This window comes from Topomyia yanbarensis, chromosome 1 (genome assembly GCF_030247195.1).
Source record: "Topomyia yanbarensis strain Yona2022 chromosome 1, ASM3024719v1, whole genome shotgun sequence".
NCBI lineage: Eukaryota > Metazoa > Arthropoda > Insecta > Diptera > Culicidae > Topomyia > Topomyia yanbarensis.
Window position 1 is genome coordinate 70,196,188 of NC_080670.1, and position 21,533 is coordinate 70,217,720.

The 21,533-nt window shown below is 44.9% G+C and overlaps 1 protein-coding gene across 1 annotated transcript in view; it reads left to right on the plus strand.

The window, feature by feature from the left end:
- Positions 1 to 21,533, plus strand: part of LOC131696090 (uncharacterized) — a 38,692-nt gene that overhangs the window by 5,915 nt on the left and 11,244 nt on the right. Inside the window, exon 3 of the mRNA XM_058984626.1 lies at positions 2,809 to 3,348. Within this exon, the coding sequence (XP_058840609.1) occupies positions 2,809 to 3,348 (540 nt within the window). The remainder of the gene's footprint in view (positions 1 to 2,808; positions 3,349 to 21,533) is intronic.

A 21,533-nucleotide genomic window follows, 5' to 3' on the forward strand; every position in this document is an offset into this window, starting at 1 on the left:
AGTTTAATATGTTTTACATCATTTGAACATTATTGTGGTACCAGTTCATATGGGAATTTGCTTGTGACCGCACTCTTCAACCCGTAACTCCGGAACCGGAAGTCGGATCAACTAAAAATTCAATAGCAGCTTATGGGAGCGTTATACCTTTCAGATGAAACTAAGTTTGCGAAAATCGGTTCAGCCATCTCTGAGAAAATTGTGAGTTTAAATGACACACACACACATACACACACATACATACACACACGGCTTTGTCGACCACGTAACCTTGGAGGTCTACGGGGAGTCAATTCCTGAGGTAGAACTAACCGCAGAACACGCGATTAGCACGGTGGAGGAATGGATGAGCGCGAGAGGCCTGGAGCTCGCTCATCATAAGACGGAGGTAGTTATCGTCAACAACCGCAAGTCGGCACAACATGCAGTTATCCATGTGGGAGAAGTCGCGATCACTTCACAGCGAAGTCTGAAGTCTCTCGGAGTCATTATGGACGACAAGCTGACCTTCGGCAGCCAGTCGACATGGCTGACATACATGCAAGAGAGCGTCGACTGCTGTTGCGGCTCTATCGAGGATGATGTCCAACAGCTCAAAGGTGTGCGCCAGTAAACGTAGGTTATTGGCAGGCGTTGCCGTATCTATCCTCAGGTACGGCGGCCCGTCATGGTCAAGAGCACTGAGGGTAACCGGTTACCTACAGAAACTGGAGAGCACCTACCGCGTGATGTGCCTCAGAGTGATATCTGCCTACCGCACGGTATCACACGATGCATCCTGCGTGATAGCGAGCATGATGCCAGTCGGGCTGGTCATTCGGGAAGATGAGGAGTGCTTTGAGCTACGTGGAAATAGGGGAGCCCGCGAGCGCACCAGGGTGACCTCTTTCGCCAGATGGCAGCGTGAGTGGGACAACTCCTCGAAAGGTAGGTGGACCCACCGGCTGATACCTAGCATATCGAGCTCGGTGGGAAGACCCCATGGGGAAGTTCACTTCCACCTGACACAATTCCTGTCAGGCCATGGCTGTTTCCGTCAGTACCTCCACAGGTTCGGGCACGCGGAGGTCCCAGTCTGCCCGGACTGCCCAGGTGTAGATGAAACTGCCGAACACATACTGTCCGTATGTCATCGGTTCGACGTCGAAAGAAGAGCAATGCTTGACGTCTGTGGCTGGGACACAACCCCTGATACCCTTATTCAGCGGATGTGTCAATCGGTGGAGAAGTGGAACGCAGTCTCGGCTGCTACCATCCAGATTGCCAGAAGGCTACAGGTAATCTGGCGAACCGAGCAACAGACGAAGGGCACGGCTAACTAGTGATTGGTTAGCTGGAGCGAAAAAGGCCAAGCGCAAAAAAGGGAGTGAATGGTCTGTTCATGCCGAGGCAGGTTTGGCACAGCGAATGGCAACCGCGTAAGGGGTAAACCCAGCCACCCCGAAGCAAGACAGAAGAGTGAGTGTATAGGCGTATAAGTGGACTGCCTCATGCCAAGACGGGAGGGTGGTAGCGTAGTATGTTGGGACTTAGCTATCGATGCCTCATGGCGTGGCAGAGGAGTGAAAGGGTGAGCATCCAAGTCAGTCTCACACGGCATGTTAAGGGTGAGCATAAAAGTCAGCCTCACAGGTATGGTAGAGGCTAGCACAAAAGTCAGCCTAGCAAGGAATGGAAAAGGTGAGCACACAAGTCAGCCTCGCATGGTATGTCAGAAGTGGGGCCTAAGAAAAATGTCCCACATGGGATGCCAGGGGGAGTGACAAAGGTACAATAGAGTGGCACGATTGAGAGTGAATCAGGTGATAGGGTGAGCACCCAAGTCAGCCTCACATGGTATGGGTGGGGCGAGCACAAAAGTAAGCCTAGCAAGGAATGAGTAAGGTGAGCACACAAGTCAGCCTCGCATGGAACGTAAAAGGTGAGCACAAAAGTCAGCCTCATGTGGGAGTGTTTGAGAGTGAATCAAAGTGCGATTGAGAGAGCACCCAAGTGAGCCTCATACAGGATGTATGAACGCGTGAGTGAGAGTGAATGAGTACATTTAGTACAGCCATCCCCCCAGAAGTAATACCGAGAGGTAGTTCCTGGGAGGAATGATGGCGGAGCCCAATTGAGTTTAGTCGGTATTAATGGCTGATCACCATTCGAGTCCGACACGCCCCCAGTGCACCCCGTGTGGTAGATTGGACCCTACCAATAGCACGTGTACTGGGCTAGGACATAAAGGTCTTCTCCATTGTAAAAAAAACATGCATACTTACATACATACATACATACATACATACATACATGCATACATGTGCCAACCGGCACATTAGGATCGACACCAGTAAGATCCTAATTACGGCATACTGGCGGCAGAACACGGATGTGAAAAAGGATTTCATCGAAATTATCTACGGACCGACAGCCACGCCATTCCACTACCCTAGTAAGGATGGGTGACACTTCCCCGAAACGGCGAGTGGGCTAATGGTGCTGGCTGCCCCCCGTCCCAGTAAAACTTTGGTAGGTCTCCAAGTACGTTCGAAACCCGCCACCTTAGCTGGTGCAAGTAGGCTCAGTTGAAGGCTCCTGACTAGCGCCGATCCGGCTCTGAACGCGGTACCCCATGAAGGACCGCGTCAACCCTTGCATGCGACCTCACTTCTCGCAAAGGTAACCATGGGATCATGTGAGGCGACTACTTATTACGGGCGTAGATAGCGGCTTGGAGTTGGGACCCAAAAAGCATGCAAGAAGACAAAATCAACAAAAACAACAAAATTTCTAACGGAGCAACTGTGGTGAACCCGTTCGCCAAAGGTGGGCTAGCGAGGTCACCGACCCAGCATAACGAACAAGTACAACAGCAAGTGCAACCACAACAGCAGCAGCAGCGAGAGCAGCCTAGCGAGTCCATACAGAGCACGAGCGGCAACAAACCAACTGGACGCCAAGGAAAGCTAGGATTTCAGGTGCGCACACCGAAACCAAGCGTTACCCAAGAAGACCAGCAGTCTGGGTTACCTAAAGTGACGAAGTTGAGGCAAAAAATTGATGAACTCTACGAATTCGGGAAAAGCAAGGGCAACATGCACGGACATATCAAGGATCTAATGATTACCATCAAATCCGCCGTAGCAGCAGCCGAATGCGAACATATGGCGTTACTAGAGCGAGCTAAAAACGCCGAAAATGCGCTGAAGTTCTCAGCGATAGAAGAAGCAGAAGCCTATGAGACACCGAAGGGCGGCCGGGATTCTCGTTCTGTGAAAAGAATAAGGGAAACGCCAGGAGAGGAGGAGGAACCGAAGAAGCCCAGGAAGGTCGGTGAAGGACAGCGAAAAATCCGACAATCGCAGAGTGAATGGCGTACCGTAGAAACAGCAGAAGAGAGGAAGAAAAAACAGAAAGAAAAGGAGGAAAAGAAGAAAAAGAAGAAAGAAGACCTTCGGCCACGCCAGCAGAAGCAGAGAGGAGACGCTCTAGTCGACAAAGTAAACGAAGGCGTGACGTACGCTGCGATCCTCAAAAGGGTGCGAGATGATCCCAAGTTGAAGGAGCTGGGGGAGAACGTTATAAGAACCCGGCGTACTCAGAAAGGCGAAATGCTGTTCGAGCTGAAGAAAGATCCATTGATCAAGAGCTCGGCCTACCGGGAACTTGTGGCAGAAGCGGTGGGAGGAGAAGCGAATGTGAGAGCATTAGTTCAGGAAGCAGTGGTCGAGTGCAGGAATCTGGACGAGATCACAACGGAAGACGAAGTGAGAAGCGCGCTAATAGAGCAAGGAAACCTGGAGAGGGAGCAGATATCAATAAGATTGAGGAAGGCGCACAGTGGCACACAGACAGCAGTGATACGCTTATCGCCAACCGCAGCCAACAAGCTTATGTCGACCGATAAGATCAAAATCGGGTGGTCGGTGTGCTCGTTGCGATTGATCCCTAGAGCCACTCAAGAAATGGAGAGGTGTTTCAGATGCCTGGGTTTTTGGCCATCACGCAAGAAACTGTAGATGCCCCGACAGATCTGATCTGTGTAGAAAATGTGGGGAGAAGGTACACATTGCTAGAGACTGCACAAAGCAACCGAAGTGCTTGCTCTGCACAAATGAGGTCGAAAAAGACCACATGACGGGAGGCTTCTTATGCCCAGAGTACAAAAAGGCGAAGGCAGGCCAATAATGATGGAGGTTACCCAGCTCAATCTCAATCATTGTGACATTGCACAGCAACTGTTGTGGAAGTCACCAACAGAAATGAAGTGCGACGTTGCAATTATTGCAGAGCCGTATCGTGTCCCTCCCGATAACGGTAACTGGGTGGTGGATAGTGCAGGGATGGCAGCAATCCAAGTGATGGACGGTTTCCCTGTTCAAGAAGTGGTGGATAGCACACACGAAGGTTTCGTGATCGCCAGGATAAACGGCGTATTCGTGTCTAGCTGTTATGCTCCTCCACGGTGGACACCAGAGCAATACAACCGGATGCTGGACGCATTAACTGACTCGTTAGTCGGGCGAACGCCGGTTGTTATAGGAGGAGATTTCAACGCTTGGGCCATGGAGTGGGGTAGCAGGCTGACCAACGCACGAGGTTACAGCCTATTGGAAGCACTGGCGAAGCTGGACGTAAAGCTGTGCAATGAAGGTTCCGCTAGGACATTCCGTAAAGACGGTCGGGAGTCCATCATCGACGTAACATTCTGCAGCGCGTCGCTGATGGATGGCATGAATTGGCGAGTTAGTGAGCAGTACGCACATAGTGATCACCAAGCCATCCACTACACCATTGGTCGGCGAAATCGTACGGTGACGCAGAGAGTGAGGACTGGCGAGCGGAAGCGGAAAAAAATGAATTCGACAAGGACCTTTTTGTGGAAGCACTTCGTGCTGACAGCACCACTCCAATTCCGAGTGCCGATGAGCTGTCGGAAACAATAGTTAGGGCATGCGATATAACAATGCCGAAGAAAATGGAGCCGAGGAACTACCGGCGTCCGGCGTACTGGTGGAACGAAAGGCTAAGCATCCTCCGGGCTACTTGCTTAAAAGCCAGAAGACGCGTTCAGAGAGCAAGATCTGAGGCAGTCAGAGAAGAGTGTAAGGTAACATTCCGGGTGGCTAGGGCCGCTTTTAAACGTGAGATAGTGCTAAACAAGTCCACCTGCTACAAGGAGCTGTGCAGAGAAGTAGACGCTAACCCCTGGGGTTATACTTACCCTATCGTTATGGCCAGGATCAAGGGTCCAATGACGCCAGTCGAAATGTGCGGCGACAAGCTGAAAATTATCGTGGAGGGCCTTTTCCCGAAGCACGACCCAACCGCATGGCCGCCTACACAGTACGCAGATGCAGATGGTGGAAATGCAGATGACAATCGGGTTTCCAACGACGAGCTCCTTATAGTGGCAAAAGGGCTGAAAGCGAAGAAAGCTCCCGGACCGGATGATATCCCCAACGTGGCACTGAAGACTGCGATCCTGGCGTTTCCGGACATGTTCAGGATAGTCCTACAGAAATGCCTGGACGATGGCTACTTCCCGGATAGATGGAAGATCCAGAAGCTGGTGTTACTGCCAAAACCAGGGAAACCACCAGGAGATCCAGCATCGTATCGGCCTGTATGCCTGCTGGATACTATTGGTAAACTCCTGGAAAGAGTCATCCTCAACAGGCTGACGACCTACGCTGAAAGTGAGAACGAACTATCGCAGAGACAGTTCGGTTTCCGGAAAGGAATATCGACGGTGGACGCCATCCGCATCGTCATCGCGAACGCGGAGAAAGCATTGAAGCAAAAGAGAAGGGGTAATCGCTACTGCGCCGTGGTAACGATAGACGTGAAGAACGCGTTCAACAGTGCTAGCTGGGGAGCCATCGCCGTAGCGCTGCATAGAATGCGGGTTCCGGACTATCTGTGCAAGGTTCTGAAAAGTTACTTTCAGAACCGAGTACTGGTCTACGAAACGAACACGGGGCAGAGGTCGATTAGGGTAACGGCGGGAGTACCTCAGGGCACCCTGGAATATTATGTACAACGGAGTGTTAACACTGGAACTGCCCAGGGGAGTGGAGATCGTCGGCTTTGCAGACGATGTTGTCCTGACGATAACGGGCGAGACCCTTGAGGAGGTGGAGATGCTGACGGCAGAGACAATAGGCATCGTGGAAACCTGGATGGTTAACGTCAGGTTGCAGCTGGCTCACCACAAGACTGAGGTAGTGCTGGTTAGCAATCGTAAGCAAATCCAGCGTCTCGAGATCAGTGTCGGGAGACAATCCATTCCATCGATGCGCGCGCTGAAGCACCTGGGTGTGATGGTTGACGATCAGTTGAATTACAACTGCCATGTCGACTATGTATGTGAGAAGGCTGCGAGGACAACTAGCGCATTGGCAAGGATCATGCCGAATCACGGAGGGGCAAAAAGCAGCACGAGACGTCTCGTGGCGAATGTCTCATCCTCAATCCTGAGATATGGCGTACCGGCCTGGGCTGCTGCGCTGAACTCAAAGCGGAACCGGACGAAGTTGACAAGCACTTTTCGCCTAATGGCTGTTCGTGTCGCAAGTGCGTACAGAACGATATCGTCGGAGGCGGTATGCGTAATTGCCGGGATGATTCCCATCTGCATCACTCTGGCTGAGGACGTAGAATGCTACCAGCGGAGAAATGAACGTAATGCAAGGAGATTGGTTCGAGCGGACTCGTTGGCTAAGTAGCAGCAAGAGTGGGATTACGCGGAGAAAGGAAGGTGGACTCACCGACTCATCCCAAATGTGTCTAATTGGGTACATAGGAAGCATGGAGAGGTGAACTTCCATCTGACGCAGTTTTTGTCCGGGCATGGATGCTTCCGGAAATACCTACATCGGTTTGGACACGCTTCGTCACCCCTTTGCCCAGAGTGTGTGAACGTGCGAGAGACACCGGAACACGTGGTCTTCGAATGCCCCAGATTCGAAGAAGTCCGAAGGGGTATGCCTGATATAACAGTGGATAATGTCGTCGAAGAGATGTGCCGCAACGAGCATATCTGGGACGCTGTCAACAGAGTTGTTACGAGTATACTCTCCGAGATGCAAAGGAAGTGGCGAAGGGACCAACAAAGTAACGACATTGATTAGAACGCCGCAGTGGAACCACAAATAGGGTTTTGGGAGAAATTCCGCCGCCGGGAATCTCACCGACGGTGTAGACTGGGTCCACCGCCGGGGACCAGTTGAGTAGTACGCGATGTAGCACCGGGCTCGGGTCGTCGGGGCGCCAGCGAACCGGACGTCAGACTCCACCGGAATCGCTGGACCGACCTCGACACTCTACCGGGTAGCTCGTTAGTAGGCTAGATCCATCGTCGGGGATTAGACCGAGTAGACCGTGTCGAATAGCCAGAAGTGGGTCGTTGGGGCGCCAGTGAACCGGAAGCTACGCTCTACCCGGAATCGCTGGATGGACCTCAGCATCTGCTGGCTGGCCGTTGAGTAGGCTAGGTCCACCGCCGGGGACTAGACCGAGTAGACGAGGCGGGGAGCTTAATGGCTCACATAAACGTACGTCGGTATCGGGAGCGGTATGCCGCCGGGGAATTCACAATAGGGCTGATTCGGCGCCGTGCACTACCCGACAGAATAGTGACGAAAAGGGGAGCTAATTGGCTCACGAAACAAACACCGGTAACGAAAGAAATTCCGTTGTCGGGGAACTCTCAATCGGAGCAGGATAAGCGGTAAAGCTGGAAGATTTCAGTAGAGCTAAAGGGCTCAAGAAAGCGGGTATCGGTGTCGGGGGAAATTCCTCCGTCGGGGAACCATAGGTCGGAGTAGGATGAGTTCACCGTTGAGCACTATCCAAGCGGATCGTGATGAGGCCGGGAGCTGAATGACTTACGGAAACATGAGCTGAATGGCTCAGGGAATCAGCACCTAAACGGCTCACCACAGGGACGAGAAATAAACGGCGACGTAATGGATGGAGACAAGAAGCAGGAGAGGAACCGAGATTTAAATCAAAGCTCATAGGTCGTGCCACTCCATGAACCAAGCGAGGCTCCGAGATAGAGCAGCAGAAAGAGGTGCGACTGCATATTTTGCCTTCCATTTGAGACTTGGTTTGAGAAAATCGGTTCAGTCATCACCGAAGAACTGATGTGACCTTAATTGTGGAATATACCCGGACTTCCGGAATCGTCGATAGTGGACAATATATTCAAAGAATGTTTGATTGGCAATCAGTGGTCTAGATCTGCGATTAGAAGTAATTTGGTGACCATTTCAATAGTTTTTAGCCTCTGAGGTATTACGATTGTACCGATTTATATGGGAAATTCCAGTATATCCTTACTAACACCCCTGTAACTCCGGAAGCAAGAGTCAGAACCGAATGAAATTCAGCAGCGGTCAATGGTATTACTGTATCTTTCATTTGAAATAAAGTTTGTAAAAATCGGTAGAGAATTCGTTGGGGAATGGGTGTGATATTAGCTAAGGAACTTGTCGGGTTCCCCGGGGGCGTCATGAACCGTCATAGGTGGCCAATGTGGTCAAAACTGCTTTGATTGATCATTAGTGATCCAGATCCGTGTGTAACATTACTCTAGTTTAATATGTTTTACATCATTTGAACATTATTGTGGTACCAGTTCATATGGGAATTTGCTTGTGACCGCACTCTTCAACCCGTAACTCCGGAACCGGAAGTCGGATCAACTAAAAATTCAATAGCAGCTTATGGGAGCGTTATACCTTTCAGATGAAACTAAGTTTGCGAAAATCGGTTCAGCCATCTCTGAGAAAATTGTGAGTTTAAATGACACACACACACATACACACACATACATACACACACGGCTTTGTCGACCACGTAACCTTGGAGGTCTACGGGGAGTCAATTCCTGAGGTAGAACTAACCGCAGAACACGCGATTAGCACGGTGGAGGAATGGATGAGCGCGAGAGGCCTGGAGCTCGCTCATCATAAGACGGAGGTAGTTATCGTCAACAACCGCAAGTCGGCACAACATGCAGTTATCCATGTGGGAGAAGTCGCGATCACTTCACAGCGAAGTCTGAAGTCTCTCGGAGTCATTATGGACGACAAGCTGACCTTCGGCAGCCAGTCGACATGGCTGACATACATGCAAGAGAGCGTCGACTGCTGTTGCGGCTCTATCGAGGATGATGTCCAACAGCTCAAAGGTGTGCGCCAGTAAACGTAGGTTATTGGCAGGCGTTGCCGTATCTATCCTCAGGTACGGCGGCCCGTCATGGTCAAGAGCACTGAGGGTAACCGGTTACCTACAGAAACTGGAGAGCACCTACCGCGTTATGTGCCTCAGAGTGATATCTGCCTACCGCACGGTATCACACGATGCATCCTGCGTGATAGCGAGCATGATGCCAGTCGGGCTGGTCATTCGGGAAGATGAGGAGTGCTTTGAGCTACGTGGAAATAGGGGAGCCCGCGAGCGCACCAGGGTGACCTCTTTCGCCAGATGGCAGCGTGAGTGGGACAACTCCTCGAAAGGTAGGTGGACCCACCGGCTGATACCTAGCATATCGAGCTCGGTGGGAAGACCCCATGGGGAAGTTCACTTCCACCTGACACAATTCCTGTCAGGCCATGGCTGTTTCCGTCAGTACCTCCACAGGTTCGGGCACGCGGAGGTCCCAGTCTGCCCGGACTGCCCAGGTGTAGATGAAACTGCCGAACACATACTGTCCGTATGTCATCGGTTCGACGTCGAAAGAAGAGCAATGCTTGACGTCTGTGGCTGGGACACAACCCCTGATACCCTTATTCAGCGGATGTGTCAATCGGTGGAGAAGTGGAACGCAGTCTCGGCTGCTACCATCCAGATTGCCAGAAGGCTACAGGTAATCTGGCGAACCGAGCAACAGACGAAGGGCACGGCTAACTAGTGATTGGTTAGCTGGAGCGAAAAAGGCCAAGCGCAAAAAAGGGAGTGAATGGTCTGTTCATGCCGAGGCAGGTTTGGCGCAGCCCGAAGCGACAGAAGAGTGAGTGTATAGGCGTATAAGTGGACTGCCTCATGCCAAGACGGGAGGGTCGTAGCGTAGTATGTTGGGACTTAGCTATCGACGCCTCATGGCGTGAAAATGAAAGGGTGAGCATCCAAGTCAGTCTCACACGGCATGTTAAGAGTGAGCACAAAAGTCAGCCTCACATGGTATGGTAGAGGCTAGCACAAAAGTAATCCTAGCAAGGAATGAAAAAGGTGAGCACACATGTCAGCCTCGCATGGTATGTCAGAAGTGGGGCCTAAGAAAAATGTCCCACATGGGATGCCAGGGGGAGTGACAGAGGTACAATAGAGTGGCACGATCGAGAGTGAACCAGGTGATAGGGTGAGCACCCAAGTCAGCCTCACATGGTATGGGTGGGGCGAGCACAAAAGTAAGCCTAGCAAGGAATGAGTAAGGTGAGCACACAAGTCAGCCTCGCAAAGAACGAAAAAGATGAGCACAAAAGTCAGCCTCATGTGGGAGTGTTTGAGAGTGAATCAAGGTGCGATAGAGAGAGCACCCAAGTAAGCCTCATACAGGACGTATGAACGCGCGAGTGAGAGTGAATGAGTACATTAAGTACAGCCATCCCCCCAGAAGTAATACCGAGAGGTAGTTCCTGGGAGGAATGATGGCGGAGTCCAATGGAGTTTAGTCGGTATTAATGGAAGCGTCACTATTCGAGCCCGACACGCCCCCAGTGCACCCCGTGCGGTAGCTTGGACCCTACCAATAGCACGTGTGCTGGGCTAGGACGTAAAGGTCTTCTCCATTGTAAAAAAAACATACATACACACACATAGACATTTGCCGATCTCGACGAACTGAATCGAATGGTGTATGACACTCGGCCCTCCGGGCCTCGGTTAAAAAGTCGATTTTTACAGTGATTGCATAGCCTTTCTTTATATGAGAAAGGCAAAACCTGATCTAATCCACATAGTGGTGCAATTGTGCCTTTCTCATTTATCCAAACTATTATTTAATGGCAAGACTGTCACGAACCTGATAAGGAACATGGCGATACTGACGAACTTGAAACAAACAAAAATATAATATTTATATAGCTTAATCAGCGTGAGTTCAATGTTGTCTTCATGTCAACTTCATGGTGGAGAAGGGAAGGGATATAATTAGTGGGAGAGGGAGGATGCATCGGGAATCATCTAACTTATTGTAGTATACGGGGTGGATGAAGGGAATGCATGTGGGAGGTTGGTCTGAGAGGGTGGGGGTGAGAGAGGGCTGGGGGTTGAGAGGTAGGAGGTGGAGGGGTAGATGGAGGGTTCAAAACCGAACTTTATATTATATCTTCCATTTGAGACTAGGTTAGTAAAATTTGGTTGTCGTCACCGAAGTGGCTTTAGATCTGGAATTTGCCTAGAACCCGGATTTATCGATAGTGAACAATACATTCCAATAATTTTTGATTCGCCATCAGTGATATAGGCTTGCGAATCGAAGTAAATTGATGTTTATTTCAATAGATTTTAAACCTACGAGGTATTACAATTGTACCGGTTTATATGAGAAATTCTTATGTGACCGCAATTACCAACCTGTAACCCCGGAACCAAAAGTCAGAACTGAATGAAATTCAATAGCAGTCAATGGGAGTATTATATCTTTCATTTGAAATCAAGTTTGTAAACATCGGTTAAGAGTTTGCTGGGAAATAAGTGTGACATTAGTTCGGGAACTTAGCGAGTTCCCAGGGGGCATCAAGATCCGTCATAGGTGACCAATGTGATCAAAACTACTTCAATTGGTCATTAGTGATCTAGACCCGCAAATCCAAGTAATGTTAAACCTATTTGAATATGTATTACATTATTCGGACATCATAGGGTTACCAGTTTATATGGGAATTTGCTGTGTGACCACACTCTTCAACCCGTAACTCCGGAACCGGAAGTCCGATCAACTAAAAATTCAATAGCGTCTTATGGAAGCGTTATACCGTTCATTAGAAACTGAGTTTGTGCAAATCGGCTCAGCTATCTCTGAGAAAATTGAGTGACATTATTTGACACACACACATACATACACACACAGACATTTTGCGATCTCGACGAACTGAATCGAATAGGATATGACACTCGGCCCTCCGAGCCTCAGTTGGAAAAGCGATTTTTGGAGTGATTGCATAGCCTTTCTTTATATGAGAAAGGCAAAACGGTCTTCCGATCATACTTTATCTGAATTGTAGTTTGATTCGCCTTCCTTCCTGTTTTCCAGTGAGAGAAGACATAAAAACCTGTTTTAATCCACCTAGAGGTGCAATTGTGCCTTTCTCATTTATCCAAACTATGATTTAATAGCTGGTTCGTACAATATAACATTATGGAAATGTCTTTCATTCTTATTACACTTGGTAAGTATATATAAGAGCACCTTTTTGCATTCATCGCGGTATCGGTTTGAATCGGAGTTTTCTATGTGATCGCACTCCACAACCCGTGACTCCGGAGCTGTAGGTCGGATGGAGATGGAATTTAATATAAGTTTCCGGGGACGCAACACCTTTCATTTGAGACTAAGTTGATCAAGTCGGTCTAGCCATTTTCGAGAAATCAATATAACCGTTATTCTGAATTTGGATGCTTCCGGATCCGTCGATGGTGGCCAGTGTGGCCAACGAGACTTTGAATGACTGTTGGTGACCTAGATCTACCAATTCAACAGTTGTGTTTACATTTTGGAAAAAATTTCACCTTCTTACATTCATCGCAGAATTCGTTAGAATCGGGATTTGCTGCGTGATCGTATGTATCACCCTGTAATTCAGGAATCAGAACTCGGATCCACACAAAATTCAACAGCAGCTGATGGACCTTCCATTTAAAATCAAGTTTGTCAAAATCGATTCAGAAAATTCCGAGAAACCGATGTGGACAAATCAACAAATTTTGTTTTGTAACCATACTCTTCAACTCGTAATCCGGAACAAGATGTCGGTTGAAAATGAAATTCAATAGCAACCTATGGGAATATTATACCTTTCATTTGAATCTTAATTTGTAAAAATCAGTTCAGCCATCTCCGAGAAACCGATGTGGACATTTTGTTAACAAATCCGCACATACACACACATACATACATACATACATACATACATACATACATACATACATACATACATACATACATACATACATATATACATACAAACATACATACATACATACATACATACACACAGATATTTTGCGATCTCGGCGAACTGAGTCGAATGTTATATGAGACTCGGCCATCCGGGCCTCGGTTAGAAAGTCGGTTTTTGGAGCAATTGCATAACCTTTCTATATGAGAACGGCAAAAGAATAATATTTGATTAGCTTAATCAGCATGAATCCAATGTTATCTTCATGTGATTATATTTTAAAATGTTGGTGGAATGGGTTTGAAAGTGGAGGGAATGGGGGGTTAGTAGAGTGGGAGTGGAGGATGCGTCAGAAATCCATCATCTTATTTCGGTATACGGGGTGGATGAAGGAAATGCGGACGTGGGGTGGTCCAAGGGGAGGGGAGTGATGAAGGAGGGAGGTGTAAGGGCAAGGCGGGGGGGGGGGGGTCGAGGTGCGGCGACGCAATACTCAACTGCATATTTTGCTTTCCATTTGAGACTTGGTTTGAGAAAATCGGTTCAGTCATCACCGAAGAACCGATGTGACTTTAATTGTGGAATATGCCCGGAATCGTCGATAGTGGACAATATATTCAAAGAATGTTTGATTGGCAATCAGTGGTCTAGATCTGCGATTAGAAGTAATTTGGTGACCATTTCAATAGTTTTTAGCCTCTGAGGTATTACGATTGTACCGATTTATATGGGAAATTCCAGTGTACCCAACAAACATTTGGAGCTGAACTATAAGACTACGTGTTGATTTAAAGCAGATTAAAGGTTATGTAAGCTGAATAAAACTTTCGCTGAACTATTTAAACATTAACAGTTTATTCAGCCTATTTAAAATCCAGTATTCGCCAGTTCCAACTAGGCTGAACTATACTGCTAATAAATGTAATAGCGACAATATTAAAGCTTTTATTCAACTATCTTAATTAGACTGAATTGCGAGTTGAATAAACGATGCTGTTACCAGTACTATTACCTTTAATCATTAAGCTGCACTACATGTCTTCAAAAGGTTGTTTCTACCTTTACATTTGCCGTTATACTACCTTTGACTTTTAGCTGAATTATGTGTTTAACAAAGGTAATTGTAACTACTACAAAGATTGGCGCGATTAGCAAATCATGAGGAATGGCAACCGACCTGGGTTCGAGTCCCAATACACACACAATATTTTTTTTACTATTAAGTGAAGGATTTTTTTTTTATTATTTCGGTATATTCATATTAAGATGTTTTGCATATATTACAGTTAAAGAGCAATAGATCAATAAATGAATAAAGAAAGTTTATTTAGTTCTTTTATATCTACTGAGTTTTCACCACGGGAAATACACGATTTACAGTTTTTCAATGTACAAGCTTACCAAATCACACGCGCCCTCGTTTATGTAAATTTACCTTTTAATTCGAAACGGTCTGTTTACTTGTGAAACATGAATATTCTCATATTGAACACAAGAGAAACTTTTTTTTCCAACGTTGCTATAAATTTTTTGACACCAGCATTGTTACCATGATTTTTTTCTATCCATCGACTTGCAAACAAAGGTACAATGAAATGATTATTCGCGCTGGCGAACTCAATTGATATAAATAAATAAGCTATTGAATTCGAACAGCGACTTCCGCTTACCAAAAAAATCACAATGCAAAGAAAATCATTTGGCAGGGAGTGGTAAATAAATTGAGGAGATTGCCACCTTAGAATTATAAATGACTTCAATCCATCATTCAGTTACCACCACTTTCATATAACACCCATTTTTACTTATCTAAATGTTTTGTGACAACCATAAATCCTCACCTTGGAAACAAAAACGACTATAATCATCATTTAAAATTTCATAAATTATCTAATTTAAAATTCCCGAGTATTCTAAAACTTATTAATAAAAAAAATTGAAATAAAAAAAAATATCATAGGTTGGGATTCGAACCCAAGCCAACTAGGTTCACTCAAATCTATAGAAGGCTACTGTAGCCTTTGTACAGACTCTATTCAGCAGCCTAGACTTGTCGGTACATCGGTGAAATCTTAAGTATTCGATGTATGCAAGATTGGTGCAGACAGTAAGGTAAGTGCTTAGTATTCAACAGGTTGCTGGTTCGGATCCAGGTACGTGATATGATATCCAACAAGGTAATACAATTTTTCTCTAACTGTAGCGTAACACTAATAAAAGAATATGGCTTCCAAAGAGATTGATGGCGTGTGTAACTTGAAATAAATGTCTTTTTTAACTATTTTCCGATGATAATTCTCTCAGCTGAATAGCGGTAACGAAAAGGTTTATTGATAAAGCTGAACTGTTGTTTTCTTCAGGCTGTATACGTGCTGAAGAATTGTTCTTTCATGTGTCTTAATCAGACAAGCTGAATAAATTCTCCAAATCCCGGATGTTTAAGGGTGGAATAAACGATATATGATTACACGTATACTTCCAATGTTCAGCTAGAGCTGAATAAAGCAACTGTTAAAACGTTTATAAAACCACGAAATGTTTGTTGGGATATCCTTACTAACACTCCTGTAACTCCGGAAGCAAGAGTCAGAACCGAATGAAATTCAGCAGCAGTCAACGGTATTACTGTGTCTTTCATTTGAAATCAAGCTTGTAAAAATCGGTAGAGAATTCGTTGGGGAATGGGTGTGATATTAGCTGAGGAGCTTGGCGGGTTCCCCGGGGGCGTCATGAGCCGTCATAGGTGGCCAATGTGATCAAAGCTGCTTTAATTGATCATTAGTGATCCAGACCCGCAAACAAGAGTAATGTTACATCAATTTTCATATGTTATACATCATTTGAACATCATGGTGGTACCAGTTTATATGGGAATTTGCTGTGTGACCGCACTCTTTAACCCATAACTCCGGAACCGGATGTCGGATCAACTAAAAATACAATAGCAGCTTATGGGAGCGTTATACCTTTCAGATGAAACTAAATTTGCGAAAATCGGTTCAGCCATCTCTGAGAAAATTGTGTGAGTTTAAATGACACACACACACACATACACACACACATACATACACACACAGACATTTGCCGATCTCGACGAACTGAATCGAATGGTGTATGACACTCGGCCCCTCCGGGCATCGTTTAAAAAGTCGATTTTTACAGTGATTGCATAGCCTTTCTTTATATGAGAAAGGCAAAAAGTGGCTCTTCAAGGTGACTCTTCGTGCGGAATTGTGTATCTCTGGGTGCACAGATCTTTCTGTTTTTCGTTTTCAAGTTTCTCTTTGTGCGAGTGATCTGTATATCGCAGTGTTTGCTGCTCTATTTGTCATCGGTGTATTCCGCTCTTTGTGCACATTGTGTGAGCAAATAACAAACCTGACGCAATATTGTATGTAAGTTACAAAATAATAGTGTGTGTGATAGGGATGATTCAGTACTATTACAACTTGGTTACTATTACAAAGACCAGTAATCTGCAGTCTGTATGCACACGATAGTGCTTCTTGTTTAAGGTGTATTTGTAACGGTTCGATATTTAGAACCTTTAGGGCAGCAATCGGAGTTGTGGTGAACACACCAGTCAACACCAAGAGCACCATTTTTTGCAGATGGTTTAGCTTTGACTGTACTGTTATCACCTCTTCCCTCGGCTTCTATATGACAGTATTGGACGTACAATTATCGTTTAAATCGTGTATTTGGGTTTGAGACCCCAGTTCTTTCCAAAAGTTCATCGGCTCTGACCAAAGGCCATGCATGCTTTCTTCACACTGAACTTAATGCGAGCACACTTGTTCAGTTTGAAATCCAGAATAAATTTAACGTACTTGACTTGATCTGCACACAGTAGCTCAGAATCAAAGAACTGCAAGGGACGGTTGTTATTTGCTTCTTCTTGAAAAGAATCGTTTAAGTTTTGTTTGGGCTAGCTGATAGTTATAATTGGTAACGGTAGAGTCTCATACAATTTATCGTTCATATCCTGTAGCACTGCTCCTCCATTTGCGGAATGAAAGAACTCGGATCGTAAAAGGAAACCACGGATTCAACGGAACTAAATAGGATGATCGTGAGCAACTTCAGAGTATCTTTGGAAAGAGATCGACGTTATTCAATTATCTAGAAGCAGAAACAAGCGCTGTAATTCCCAGATTGCCAAGAAAGCGCAGGTTTTCAACTCTGCAGATGAAATATAACATTATCCTTGTAATATTCGAGCTGAAAAAATAAAGTATCTTACTTACACAAATACAGAGTTTTTTGCGCCAAAATAGTAGTTTTTTCAATAAAGAGACCAATAATGTAATTTACATTCAAAAAATCTTTTCTGAGCTTATTCAATAAGATTTACCTTCAATCTGTTTAAAGCGGTAACATGCTTTCTATTCTATAAGAAAAATACCAAGAGGCACAATGCAAAACTGTGAATAATGCATGTAAGTTAGCTCATTTAATATTCTGAGTTAGACAAATTCTTCACAAATAAATTAACGGGCTTCGAGTCGTCGCCAGTCCCACTTGTATAACTGTATACTGTACGACGATTTTCATTAACCTATTACTGCCCAACTTATTTTACAATCATTTTTACATTTTAAAAGAAATCTGTTGTACATGTTGATATAGTCAAGAATAGCTGATAACATTTTCAGAATGATCGGTGCACTGGTTCCTGAGATATCGTGATCGCTGTAAAGGAACTTTAAAAATGCAATTCCGAGGTACATAATCGAGTTTTACGGTCGGTGCAGCGAGGAAACGGTCCCAAATATCCAACGTTGCGCGCCGGAGAAATTCCTCAAAGTTGTATTTTTAGAAACATTCAGCTCACCCCGATACAGAGATGCCTAATTTTTGTCCAAAAAAATCTGCAAATCTATTTAAAAAAGTCTGCAATTGTCTGGATGGTCTGAATTTTTTAAAAACAATCATCTTTGATCTATGAACTGTATTTGTTGCAATTTAATAATGAAGCACATTTATATATTAATAAATATATCTCGGCTTACTGAAAATTTGGTAATTGTTACCAATTTAAATGCTTAATTTTTCATATGAATTAAATTTGAGTCTCTGAGCTGTGATCATCTTGAATTGGTGAAACTACTAGCTGATGAAAATTCGTCAAAATTTGATCACTTTTAGCGAAAAAGCTTGGGTGTGTTGTGTGCCCAGCTAATCTATGAAGTTTTGTTTTAAAACTTGAAGCTGAAAAGGTGGTTTAAAAATCAACGATGCGTTCTTGTAACTCATTTTATTATGTTTCAAATTGTCTGGATAAATCTTGACCAATTCTTTGAAATCTGGATCAGACAAACATAAATCTGTATGTCTGAACGACGCTTAAAAAGCTGAAGGAAAGCATATAAATCTGGATTTGCCCGATCAGAAACACATAACAAAAAGATTTCAAAACTATATCTTGCTCTGTAACTTGTTATAATTTTCTGTTATTTTAACTACTAACGAAACCATATTTATAACAAAAATGTTATAACCTTGTTATTTCATTCCGATCGGGTGCCCTGGCAAAAATTGTATTTCCTTAAGGGAAAATTTGATCTAAACGAGACATAAACACCAACCACCCCAAATTTATCCGAACGTAATATATGCATAATATTAACTCATTGATAATATCTATTTTGCTTTACTACTTGAGTAATATGATTTATTCTACTTACCTATTATGTATAGTAGGTTGGGTATTAAAGGGTTAACAAGTCATTCTGTCACGATGGACACCCAAGCTCGGCGTGGGGGTTGGCTAAAACTTAACATAAAAGCCATATAAATGAAAATGAATTCAAAATAACGCGCGATACTCCAATGCATACGAAATTGAAAATCATTAATGGTTCCTTCGTTCACGTAATTCGTTCATTCCGCTTCGCGCAATATAGACACAAATGATACAGCAGGTTTGTCACGTTCAAAAAGCGTAAAATTAGCATTTTAATGGCTAAATACACTAAATACTTTCAGTTTGTTGCACAAATTGGATTTTTGAGATATGATATATTAGACTATATGTTACTGGTTCACTGCGTTTCGTAAATCCTTCCAAATTTAAAAGAAACACATGCATGTCTTATTGCATGAATATGTGTACTCTTAACATAGGATCTATTTCTGTGTTATTTTTATTTAGTTCGATGTATAGCTCGTATTTGTCAGACCTTAGTGCAATATAAACAAAGGCAGAAGGTTCCGTTTTAAATCTGATCGCGTATTGTGCCAGAATTCCGTTAAGTAGGGGAAACCGAGGAAAGTTGAAACATTGCCTATAACTAACGAAACAGTACCGTTAGAGATTCAACAATAATGCATTTGTTTTGCCCACAAAATCTTCAGTACACGCCAACAACGTTAAATGAGCGGTTGAATATTTACGGTAACACACAACAAAAAATAGCAAAAGTAAGTTTTTGTTATATTTTTAAAATTAGTATGGATTGGGTATTAATTGGTGTTGGATCATGCAATATCATCATACGTCTCCCAACCTTTGAACGGAACGGATCGTTTTACTTCACAGTGGTGTTCGGTGTGTAAGTTTCAGTGAGTAAAGGTCATCCTTTGTTCGCTCGTTAGCTGCCGTTCTACTGGTGCCGGTAGTAAATCCAGTACATTGTTTTCGCTGGTGCGGAACAATCGACGTTGTTTGCAGATAAGTTTTGCTTGATTTTTTTTCCTCGTTTGCTTTCTTTCCTTTTCCCTACTTTTACACTACCTTGTAATCAAATAATAAGACACATCCCCGTTTATATAACGCTCTGCCCTCATGCTTAAATGGCCGAGAACGAAATACCATCTGATGTAATCATGGAACTCCCTGATCCCCTTATACTCGCATTGCTCCCCGTATAAAGCAGTACCCAGAAGGTTCCTCTGGGTGGTATATTTTCGGACCGGAGAAAAACTGGTTAATATATTAAAACTTTCTCGAGATATGACTGCTAACTACCCGGCCGTAACTCAGATAACACGTGTTCGGACAAACAAGATACATGTTCTAGTGAATGATCTCGGCCAGGCAAACGCGATTGCTTGCTGTGAGCGCTTTACGCGGGATTTTAAAGCGTACGTGCCTTGCATGGCCGTGGAAATCGACGGGGTAGTGTCCGAACCGGGCCTGAAATGCGAAGAACTGTTGGAGCACGGGGTTGGCTGCTTTAAGCACCCCTCACTTCAACAGATTAAGATCTTGGAATGCAAACAATTGTATACCGCAAACACCGCAAACACCGAGGGTAAGACTACCTACTCTCTATCAGGCTCGCTTCGGGTGACATTCGCCGGGTCCTCTCTTCCCAACTACATCCTCTGACAAGGTTCGCCTACCTGTTCGCCTGTTTGTACCGCGTGTCATGAGCTGCAGCGATTGCAAGCAGTTGGGCCACACAGCAACATATTGTGGAAATAAGAAACGATGCGGCGAATGCGAAGGAGAGCATGAGGATGACTCTTGCGGCAAAGAAACTGAAAAGTGTATTTGCTGCGGGGGGCCTTCACATGCTCTTAAATCATGCCCTGCGTACAAGCAGCGCGGGGATAAAATTAAGCGCTCCCTTAAAGAACGCTCGAGGCGCTCTTATGCAGAAATGCTAAAGAATGCTTCGCCATCTGTCCTGTCCGAAAATCCCTATGCTGATTTGGCTAACGTTGATCAGGAATCTGACGACCCACGAGAGGAAACATCTTTGGTTAACCCAGGGGAATCCAGGAAGAGGAGAAATCTAGCCTCCCCTAGATTGCCTCGTAAGGGTGCCAAGGTGTCGTCCCCTCAGAGTTCGCCAACTACAATCAATAAATCCAACGGAAGTGATGCACTAGAACCGAAGCAATTTGCTCCAGGAATTCTAACAAGGAGTATCCACCACTTCCAGGGACACCAAAAACCTCAAGTGTCCCCTTTTTTCCAACAGACTCAGTCCAGTAACGGACTAATGAAATTTTCTGACATAGTGGACTTAATTTTCACAACTTTCAATGTTACTGATCCGCTTAAAAGCATTCTGATACATTTTCTCCCTATAGTGTAAATATTTTTGAAGCAGTTGACTGCTAAATGGCCCCTCCTTGCAGCGATCGTATCCTTCGATGGCTAAGTCATCAAACGAGGTCACTGATTCGATCACTGTCTTACAGTGGAATTGCAGAAGTATCCTCCCGAAAATCGATTCCTGCAAATTTTTACTAAACAGTTTAAAATGTGATGTTTTCACATTATGTGGAACTTGGTTAACTTCCGATATAAATCTCAACTTCCACGACTTTAATATAATTCGTCTGGATCGAGAAAACCCTTACGGAGGAGTACTTTTGGGGATTAAAAAGTGCTATTCTTTCAACCGAATTAACCTCCCTTCGACACCAGGCATTGAAATTGTCGCTTGTCAAGTTCTAATCAAAGGC